The sequence below is a fragment of the Micromys minutus genome, assembly GCF_963924665.1.
Source record: "Micromys minutus genome assembly, chromosome: 9".
Classification (NCBI taxonomy): Eukaryota; Metazoa; Chordata; class Mammalia; order Rodentia; family Muridae; genus Micromys; species Micromys minutus.
Window position 1 is genome coordinate 27,932,209 of NC_137978.1, and position 11,271 is coordinate 27,943,479.

The 11,271-nt window shown below is 42.3% G+C and overlaps 1 protein-coding gene across 1 annotated transcript; it reads right to left on the reverse strand.

The window, feature by feature from the left end:
* Window positions 1–8,821: 8,821 nt before the first annotated feature.
* Window positions 8,822–9,292, reverse strand: LOC308424840 (ubiquitin-ribosomal protein eS31 fusion protein-like; the record flags this gene model as incomplete). The annotated part of the gene is made up of 1 exon (XM_080922028.1): window positions 8,822–9,292. One exon carries the CDS (start codon window positions 9,290–9,292, stop codon window positions 8,822–8,824), a length of 471 nt encoding a protein of 156 aa, XP_080778154.1.
* Between the last annotated feature and the right edge of the window lie 1,979 nt (window positions 9,293–11,271).

The following is an 11,271-nucleotide window of genomic DNA, read 5'->3' on the forward strand; positions in this document are numbered from 1 at the left end:
AAGTTTTTCTGAGGAAGTGCTATATAAGTTGAGACTGGAATCCAAGTCATAATGAGGCAGAGAACAGTGTGTGCTTAAGCACAGAAAATGGCAAGAGACGAGGCCACAAAGGACAGGTGACAAAGAGTTGGATCATAAGGACCTGTGCCCATTGGGCGAGATTTGAGTTTTTCTCAGTGGGAAATCTGAAAAGGTTTTCGATCAAAGGAGAAATATGAACTAATTTATGTTCAAAATATTACTCTGATTATTGAGCAGAATGAAGTTGCAGACACAAGATTTGAAACATGGTAACAAGAGAGCTTTTTTCAGAAGCCAGGTGAGATGGTGGCCTAGACTGGGCCCAAAGCAATGTCAGTGGAAAGAGAAAACTATAAGTGATAAATGTGAATTATATACCAGATAAATTTGAAATATATATCTGGTATATCTGGGAATTATAAAATTTCATATTTAAACTAAAAAACTAGTGGTGGGATTATTTTACAGACTTTTATAAATAAGGAAGCTGAGACTGAGAAATTAAATGACCATATTTTGTATTTTCCCTTTCTTCAAATAATAGTGATCCCTTGGGTAGAAAAACTCATATTCAAAACCCAAAGTCATGGTGGTGTCATGGTGATGGATATATGGAAAACCCTGTCTGAAAAACCTGTCAACCTCCAAATACAGAGATCGGTCTAGATAGGAAGCATCTGTGGTTAGCGGCTAGTCTGGTTGAACACTGTATTTAACCTAGCACAACATCAGGTCACCAATTCCTCTGGATTCCAGGGTCTGGGGGCTGCCAGAGGCACTTAGAATGAGAGACAGATGTGGGCTGGCACCAGGTCTGCTCATGTCCAACCATAGGTTCATACAGCACTGAGCTGTGTCATTTGACCCAAAAGTCCTTTTTCTGTATCAAACAAACTCTAGGTGTGGAAACTGTGGGTCTCATTTCTGCTCCTGGGAGGTCTCCTGAAGAAACACAAGGTCTGTATCATTTATATAAAGAAGGTGTGGATTCCCTGATGGCCAGCCTACCTCCCAGGAGCTACTTGAAGCATCCCTCAGGATTTGAAGCTGCTATTCTCCCACGTTGGTGAACTTCCTCTTCCAGGTGCTCTCTCTACTTTGGGAAAAGATTTTTGTGTCCACCACTTTTACCATGACATGAATTATAAAAGCCAAATCCCAGTAAGAGATAGGCCCTGAATATTGCCATTTGCGGCCGTGTGACCCCCAAGACAAATCTTTGTTCTGTTTTAGGCCTGTTTCTTTTTATCTGTTTGATAAGTGGGCTTGCATAACTTCTGGGGGGGGCTTGCTTTTTATGATGGTGTGGGATCAGAACTATTAGTTGCACAATTCCAGGTCCCTGGCACAGACGAGACTGCCCAGTGAGGTGGAGTTGTCAGGTGGAGTGCAGTAACTGCTAGGCTCTTCCTGCCTCCCACCCCTCCTCCTTTGTTCTTCCGGAGTGTCAGCTGACGGGCCACAGGTGCCCAGGATTCAGAATCATTTCCTTCCAAACCAAGACAAGAGCCCTGGGCCCCACCCTAGCTCTTCACAGGCTACTGGTTGAGTATAATTTGAGAGAGGCACCTTCCTGTCTTAAAATATCTTCTCCACCCACTGGGAGGAAGCGAGGTGTTGATGGAAGAGCAAGGGCTCTGAGTAAACAGAGTTGGAATCTCAGCCTGTCCTTTTGCCTCTTGTTCTACATTCAGATCCTAAGGTACTCCATCTGTAAGACGCTGAACACTGAAGACTGCATGTAATGTCTGGAAAGTACTTGTAGAATAAAAACATATTAACTCTTTCACTTAAAGCACATTAGAAATTAAATATTAAGGGCCATTTTGTTATGAATTTTTAAATGATGCGATTTCAACAGTCAGGTGTTCTCTCTCTCTCTCTCTCTCTCTCTCTCTCTCTCTCCCATGCACACGTGCACACACACCATACACACACATGCACACACACATGCACACGCACACATGGGGGTATATGGGTGGGCATACATATGTCATAGAGCTTGTGTGGAGGTCAGAGGACCACTTTCAGGAGTCAGTTCTCTCTGTCCGTCATGGATTCTGGGATTGAATTCAGGTTTGGGCAGCAAGCACTTCACCATCTCACAAGCCCTACAGTTTCTTCTTTAAAAAGCAAAATGCAATAGAACATCTTCTTCCCACATGTTTCATAGGTAAGGGTTCAGCACATCTTTATTGTCATTATAATTATACTCATTGATTGGGAGCTGTGTGAATTAACTCAGCAGGTTCTAAGTTCTCTCACAAATGGAACTCTGATTCAAATGCCTCTCCAGCTTAATTTAACACTCTCCAATGACTTCCCACCGCCTACATTGCATAAAGCCCACATGTAAAGCTATAATTGGGGACTCTCACCTCTTAGGCCCAGCCTCCTTTTGCAGTCTGAAATCTCTGCTGCAGCTCTTTCGAATGTATAGCATTTAGGATCCCACTTCAGGCACTTAGCGGATTTCTTCCTCTGTGTGACACTATAGTAATTTCTACCCCACAGATAACATAGTAGCTCATGAGAGCTACTGATTATTGCAGTTATTAACTGCTGGTTAGTGTGCAAGAACCTGACACTTGACAAACATTTAATCCTGACAAGAGCCCAGTGAAGTCGTTTTTATTTTAAGATGGAAAAGTTAAACAGAAGTTAAACAGCTGCCAAATACAACAGTTATCAAATACAACAGATTTAGATCCTGAGTTAGCTCAGCCCCATGTTAACATTGGGCTACAGGACCTCCCCAAGGGCAGATGTTTAAGAGGACTTAGCACACACCAAAGAGCTGTAAAAATGGCTGTCAATCACTGTCATCACCTCCTCTTTGGACGCAAAGATCTGATTACCCAACAATGTACCATTCTCCAAAGCACTTATATAGCTGTGCTTTTAACCACACTGTCATTTTCTGTCCCAAGTGTTCTTATTTCTTCACTTAAATGTATCTTCCCTCCTCTAGAGTCAGGTAGACCATTAGGTCCCATCTGCCCAGTGATACTCTGTAATATATGACATACCCTCACCCTCTCAAGGGCAGGTATGAAGACTTCTCATGTGCCTCTGTCCCTCCCCACTTAGTTGGGGTTTACTAGATAATTTCTGAATTCTTTTCTCCTAAAAAATTCCCATGAGGGCTGGAGAGATGGCTCAGCAGTTAAGAGCACTGACTGCTATTCAAAAGGTCCCGAGTTTAATTCCCAGCAACCACATGGTGGCTCACAACCATCTGTAACGGGATCTGATGCCCTCTTCTGGTGTGTCTGAGGACAGCAACAGTGTACTCACATAAAATAGATAAATCTTTTAAAAAATTGTTTCCATGACACCAATCAGCAGAGTCCTCTGTTAATGGAGACACAGAACACAGATAGCAGTGTAATTCAAGCCATGTCCAGCAGATGGCAGAACAGTCCCGATCACAGCAGCCCCAGAAGGGTAGATTGTAATAGCTGATATTTGCATAATATTATCCACAGACATTCTGACCCACATTTTACAAATGAAGGAAAATAGGAAACTTTTTAAAAAAACCACAATCTTTTCAAAACAGACAAGTTGAGTTGATTTCCAGAGTCCAGCAGAAAAGGCTTGAATTTCCCTTTACAGTTAGGTAGCTCATTCCTTGCAACTGTATGAACTATGGTACTGGGGACTTTAATTCCATAGTGTCTTCTAATCTTAGTTATTTAGGTAGGGAAAGATATACAAAATATTTAATTCATATTTATGTTAGTGTTAAAAGTTCCAAATGTGTTCTTTTGGAATTGGAGCTTTTGAAACTGTGGCTTACCATTTAGCCCAGGTTCCTATAACTTGCAATCCTGCCTCTTGCCTTCTTATTACTGGGATTACAGACATGGGCCACTATGATAAGCCCTCAAATATTTATTTAAGACAGGTTTTACTATGTATCCCTGACTGACCTAGAACTCGTTCTGTAGACTAGGATGACCTCAGACTCAGAGAGTCACCTGCCTTTGCCTCCTGCGCATTGGAAGCAAAGGTGGAATTCTTGTTTACTTTGGTGTTTTCAGTCCTGATCTCATGTATCCAAGGCTGGCCTCAAATTCCCTTTGTAACCAAGGACGACCTTGAACTCCTGGACCTTTTCCTCTACTTCTCCAATGCTGGGATTACAGGTATGTGCCACTATATCCAGTTCATCTTGATGCTGGAGATGGGACCCAAAGCTCCATTCATGCTAGACAAGCACTCAAACAAAAGAGCTACAGCCCCAGCCCACCCCACATATACAGTCCTGGGTATGTCACTTGACCTTAATAAGCTTGATGGGCACAGTGACAGTGCATGTGATTATTGGGGGCCTGAAGAACAGCCACATAGATATCAGTAGGAAAAGGACTGAACAGTATCGGTTCCTTGGGGCCTTTGCTTTCCTGTGGCTATGGTTGTTGCCAAGGGAGATTGGTTATTCCAGAGATTTGAGAGCACAGTTTATGAGAGCATTATGGGATATCCAAGAAACTCCGAGTCAGTATCTAGGAGATATAAAATTGAGAGCCACATCTGCATAAGAATCAAGAAAGGAGTAAAATAAATAATAAGATCTACAATTCCAGATTTAGTGACCAGAAGTTTGGTATTAGAATCTCAGACTTTGGAGCCAGTGTGGAGATGCACACGTGTAATCCCCTAAGAGGAAGACAGATCTCTGGGAGCTGAGACCAGCATGGCTCCCATAGTGAGTTCCAGGACAAGCCAGGGCTGTGTAAAGAGACCTTGTCTCAAAGCTCGTATTAGATATTTGCCACACTCAAGCAGTAGAAAAGGTTTTCCCTGCCAAGGACTCCAAATGTATACTTTGTAAACTTTGTAAACCCTCAAGGCAGAAAAGTGTCCAGGCCGGCCTGAGGAGCTCCACCAGCCAGGCCCCTCCCCCAGACCTCCCTAACTGTCATAACGGTCACAAGGTCATCTCCAGCCCCTCAGCAGGACTCTCCCCAGATTAGGATAGTTTTAGGGGGAAATCTGGAAAATAAAAAACAACGCCAATCCTTGAATAGGAAACCCCACCAATTCCTGGGCTCCCCCAAACTCAGGACTTGAAATCCTACCAATCTTCACCCTGGAAATCTCTACTCTAGAAAGTTCCAAAACCTCCAATATAAGCATGCACTTTGTCCAGTTTCCTGCCGCTGTCTGCTCCCTTCTGGATTCCTCCCTCCTTAGCCTGGACACTCTAATAAATCTCTTTTCTGGGATTGTGACTGGTGTGGCTCTCTGGAAGAAGCCAAGCAGTGACGGAAGAAGGGAAGAGGAGGAGTGGGGCTGAGACTCCTGAGTTCAGCTGGGGAGACCCTCCTCTGAAGCTGCAACACCATCTCTGCTGAAGAAACTTCCTCTCGGAGCTGTGTGGTTCCTGGACTTCTGAGTCCCAGGATACCTTCCCGTCCAGACAGGTCAACAGCTCAAAACTACGAAAGGAAAAAAACGGTACAAGAATCCCAGATTTGGTTGCTATTGACACCAGGTTTGTAGCCTACACCTATAAGCCCAGCACTTGAGAGGTTGGGGTAGGAGGATCCCTTGAGTGCAGGAGATTTAAATCATTCTGGGAAACACAGTAAGATCCTAGCTCTGAGACAAGAACCTAAAATCTGGAGCTCACAGATTAGAAAGAGGTGTTACAAATGTAACTCTTGGGTTACTATTGACAGGCCTGTGGTAGAGTCTCTGGTTCTGGTTGTTGAATTGACCTGAAAGTTACCCTCTTGATATGAGACTTGTGACTTCACAATGAAGCTGAACTTTAATGGGAGAAAACTAATTTGAGGAGATTGGGAGAGTTTAGTACTAGAATCTCAGGGTTTGGAACTTGGTCTTCTCATCTCAATACAATTTCAGATTATAAGAGCAACATCTGGAAATCTGACGGTAGATCGTCAGAATCACAGAAGGGCCTGGAGTAGAACTTAGAATTACAAGACTAGACTTAGAATTCTTATTAGAATCCTGCCGTTTGAGTCTGGAACCTATGTTCCAAAAATAGAATAGTGCAGTTTGAAGGCTTAACCTGAAATGTAAGGTCTGATATGGAGTACAGAGAACAGGACACTGAGTTCCAGAAAAGACCTTTAGTTGTCATAGTGGATTATTGAGACACAATATTTATGTATATTAATACATAATTAGACTAATAATAAACTTTGCCATCAAAAGCAATAATGCATATCAGATGTGCACACCTATAATTCTTTCACTTGAGAGGCTAAGGTTGGAGGACCAAGAGTTCAAGTTTGGACTGGAGAGATGGCTCAGTAGTTAAGAGCACTAGCTGCTCTTCCAAAGGACCTGGGTTCAATTCCCAGCTCCCACATGGCAAATCACAACCATCTGTAGCTCCAGTTCTACAGAACAGGCATACATACAGGCGAAAAACTTGGGTATAAAAATAAATATAAGTAAATTATTTAAAAGAATACAAAAGAATTTAAAAGGCTGGGCATGATTGCCCATGCCTTTAATCCCAGCACTTCAAGGCCAGCCTTGTCTACAAAGAGAGTTTCAGAACAGCAGGACAGCCAAGGGCTACACAGAAAAAAAAAAAAAAAAAAAAAAACTGTCTCAAAACACCAAAATAAATAAGTAAACTAAAATTCAAACTCAGCCTTGGCTACATAGAGAATTCAAGCCAAACTTGGATGCCAGGTGGTGCTAGTGCATACGTTTACTCCCAGCACTTGGGAGGCAGAGACAAGCAAATCTCTGAGATTGAGGCCAGCCTGGTCTACAGGATGAGCAAGGTTATATAGATAAGCCTTCTTGCTCCCTCTAAACAAAAAATATGTAATGATGTTAGTTAGGCCTAATGGCACAGACTGTAATCTCAGCTACTCGGGACGATCACAAATTCAAAGCCAACCTGGACAACTTATTAAGATACTGTCTCAAACAGGAATCCTTCCTTGCAAGTTCAGTCCAAAGTACTAGGGTGGGTAGCACTAAAATACAGCAATTACGCCAACACTTGACATTTACTAACTGCTTCCTATGTGCCATCATTCATCAATTCAAATGCTTCACTTGCACTTCCTCGGGTGAGGTCTACGTCAGCCCTATTTTACAGATGAGGACACAGAGGTATAGAGAGGCTAAGTAACTTCCCAAAGGTCATACATGGGGGAAGTACAGAAATGGAACCCAACCATAAGTAGTCTGGCTCCAGAGCACAAGTTTTTAGCCACTGTGGTAAGTACTTCTTGATTCTTGGATTCCATCAGTAAATATTGGGCTGACCAAGTAAAACCTGGAGCTACCACATAACAAACGATAGCTCAGTAGCAACAGTTTCAGTGATGTAATCTATATGTCCCATGAGAATGAAATACTCACATAATAGGTACTGGAGCTCTTAAAAGAACAATTCACTTGTGAAATTAGAAGAGTTCACTTTAATCTTCGTAATTACAATCCAAGAGTCTGTTACTAAAACTTCAGCTCTAGTTCCAGCCATTTAATGAATATTTTCTAGAGTAAAGTCTAATTCCTATGGCAGAATTTTAGTTTTTGAAAGTAGAGCCTTGGGTTTTAGTAGTGAATTTTGGGAGAGTAAGGTTTTAACTGTTGAATCTGGAATTATTGAGGTTCTCAAGCCTCAGGATCCGCAACTGGGATTCCAGTAATGATGTATGAGAGCAGCAGCAGAATGTAAACTCCAGTAACAGGGTCTTGGCTACAGAGACTGTGAGGCAGCGCTACAAGAGCAGAGCATGTGTGAGTTCGAGAATAGATCCTGGGGCTCTAGTGTTGGAAGCTTAAGCCTTGATAACAGAACCCGAAGCTATTAGAAAGTAAAAACCAAAAGTTTAGGTTACGGAGTCTGAACTGGAGACGGGTGAGACAGTCAGATGGGTAAAAGGGGTCTTACGGCCAGACCTGATGAGCTTCTTCTCTGTGGCCACAGGGTAGGAGAGAGCCAAGCCCAGCAACTTGCCCTCTGACCACCACATGAATGCTGTGGCACTCGCATAGCATTCTCCATTCAAATAAATGTAACTTAAGTGTTTTAAAAAAGAAGAATCTGGATTTGCCAAACTAGAAGTTGTAATTCCAAAAGCAGCATTTTGGGTTTAATAATAGAGCCTCTGGGTAGGACACTGGAGAGATGGCTCAGTGGTTAAGAGCACTTGCTGATCTTTTGGAGTTCCCTGACCCACAAGCATCTATGATCCAGTGCCTGCCTCTGACCTTCAAATGCATCAGGCCAACATATGGTGCACGTGCACACATACAGACAAAATACTCATGCATATGAAACATCTGTACTTGATATTTCAAAAATAGTGAAGTCTGTTCAGTGGGGGAATATAAGACTTCCAAAATAGAATCTGGAGCTTAATTGTAAATAAATGACTGTGTCCCTAGGGTGGCCTCTACAACTCATGAATAAATTGCATAGAATTGTAGCAGAATATGGACAATTGCTAATAGACTTGAGAATTCTCAGGGTAGATCAGGGAATCCAACATTAGAAGTTAGTGTTGCATTCCAATAGAGTAACCAAGAGTTCCAGTTGAACAAGAATTTGAAATTATAGGTTGGTAAGATATCTATACAGGTAGTCACTAAGTCTGACTGCCAGCTCCCCCAAGGTGTCCTCCGATTCCCACACGTGTTCTGTCTGTCTGTCCTTCTCTTTTATACTTATAAGTAAAGTAAATGTTGTTTTGGCTTTTTTAATAAAGAAGTTGGAGCAATGATGGTGGACCCCTTTTTTTTTTTTTTTTTGGTTTTTTTTAGTACCTTCTTTGTATTAAATCATACACAACTACTTGTCTTCTGATTTGTTGAAGCAGTAAGTCAGACAACACTTGCCACAGTAATGCCTGTCAAAGTGGCTACCTATGAAGACTCCAGCACCACATTTATCAGAAGGACATTCTCGACGAAGTCGGCTGATTTTGCCATTTTCATCCACCTTATAGTATTTCAGCACCACCAGCTTAACCTTCTTCCTCTTGTGCTTGTTCTTCTTGGGGGTGGTGTAAGACTTCTTCTTCCTTTCCTTAGCACCTCCACGAAGTCTCAACACAGGATGAAGAGTGGACTCCTTTTGAATGTTGTAGTCAGACAAAGTACGGCCATCTTCCAGCTGCTTACCAGCAAAGATCAACCTCTGCTGATCAGGAGGAATTCCTTCCTTATCCTGGATCTTGGCCTTTACATTTTCTATAGTGTCCGAGGGCTCAACCTCATGCGTGATGGTCTTCCCTGTAAGTGTCTTCACAAAAATCTGCATTGTGGCGGCAACTCCACCCACAATGGCGGATCAGAAAGGGAGAGCCCTGGTGAACCCTTGTTAATCTTCTCAGTTTTCAATATTCATCATGAGCTAGTAGGTGGGTTTGTTGTGTCTGCTTATTAGAAAAAAGAAAAAGGGGGGGGGGAAGAAAAGCTTTTTATTCAGTGAGAGGAGATTCTGAAGTAGAGAGGAGCTGCTGTACTGCCACTTTTAGAATCCTGTAGAATCTAATGGAACCTTCCAACATTAGTGCAGCCAGATGAAAGCAACCTTCTACTTCGGGAGCCATGTGACCAGACCTGTGACATGTTATAAAAAGTCTCCAAGAGAAGACCTGCTCTGGTCCTGAGAAGTTAGTCATGAGTAAATCAATACAAGTTTGGCATAGGGGGAATGTGGTCCGTGGCTAGAATGCATGGCTCCTGTTCTTCAGACAAGGAAGAAGGAGCTCTGTGTGGATTCTGAAGGGAGGATTCAGAGGAGGCATTCTGAAGGGTGGGGAGAATTTGAGTAGGAAGTAAGAGCTTGCTCATGGAGGAATACTCAATGAAAACATGGAAATAGGATCCAGCACTGTGCGCACCAGCAGTTTATTTGATCAGGGAAACATTTATTGTTTACTGCTACTCACCAGGGCCAAAATATGTCTTTAATATCATCACTTGGGAGGCAGAAGCAGGAGGAACTCTATGAGTTACATGCCAGACAGGTCTAGTGAGACAATATCTCAAACACACACACACACACACACACACACACACACACACACACACACACACGGTTGGCACTTTCACTTTGTAGCTTTGTAAATGAAGTCTCTGAGAGGAGAATTAACCTGCCAAAAATGACATTATGTGATAGGAAGGACTTGAACCCTTCTCTAGAGCTATTTTTGTTTCTACTCTCCTTTCAATATAATCCTGACCTAAGGGAAGATGAAATAAATACACACACAAAGAAAATTTAACGGTTGAAACAAGTAGGAACCTCTGGCTTGCTAGTCATGGGTATATGCATGTAGTACCTTTTCCTTACATTTTTACAGGCTATATGTAAGCAAGACTGTCTGCGTTAGTCAGACTTTTGTTGCTATAGCAAAATACCTGAGCAAAACCAAGAAGGAAAGATTTGTTTTGTCTTATACAGGTTTTGGGCAGTCCTGGTGGGGGAAAGGATGGTGAACAAAGCAGCTAACCTTATAGTGGCCAGGAAGCAGATATCGAGGGAGAGGGGACAGCACTTCACTACCAGGGCTTTTTCCTTTTCCCTTCCCCATTTGGGCCTCAACTTATATTTAGATGGTACCATTTACATTCAAGACAAATCTCAGCCCCCTTAGTTAATCCTCTTAGAAACACCTTTACAGAGGGGTACTTTATTAATCGCCTAGGTACTTTTCAGACAGATCAAGTTGACAAGACTAATCGTCATGGCCAAGGGTAAAGGACCTTGCCACTAACCCTGCTGACCCGAGCTTGGATCCTGGGATTGTAGAAATAAAGACTAAAGAACTCATTCCCACAAGTTTTTCTTTGACTTCCACACCTGTACATACAACAAAACCTAAATGTAATTTTAAAAAGGATTGGCTATCCCATCTCCTATTAGTCTATTACCCAGTTAGGACCTGACCTCAATTGATGTATTTTTGTGAATGACTCTCTTAACAATACTTTAAGTTTTTGTCATTATGTAAAGACACCAGCAGGACATGAAATCATATTGTCTAACCTGAGCTGAGTCCCATCAGTAACCATCCCTCCAAAGTACTCTTTCTCTACCTGCCTTATATGTACATAATTTGTTTCTTCTGCCTGAAGTGCTCTTTTCCTTGTCTGATTATCCAAAGACTATGAAGAGCTCAACTCAAATTGTCAGCACCTTTTTGTTTTGTTTTGATTGAAACAGAGCATCACCATGTAACTTTGGTTAAACCTATAACTATGTAGACATAAACCCCCACCACCCAGCTCAGT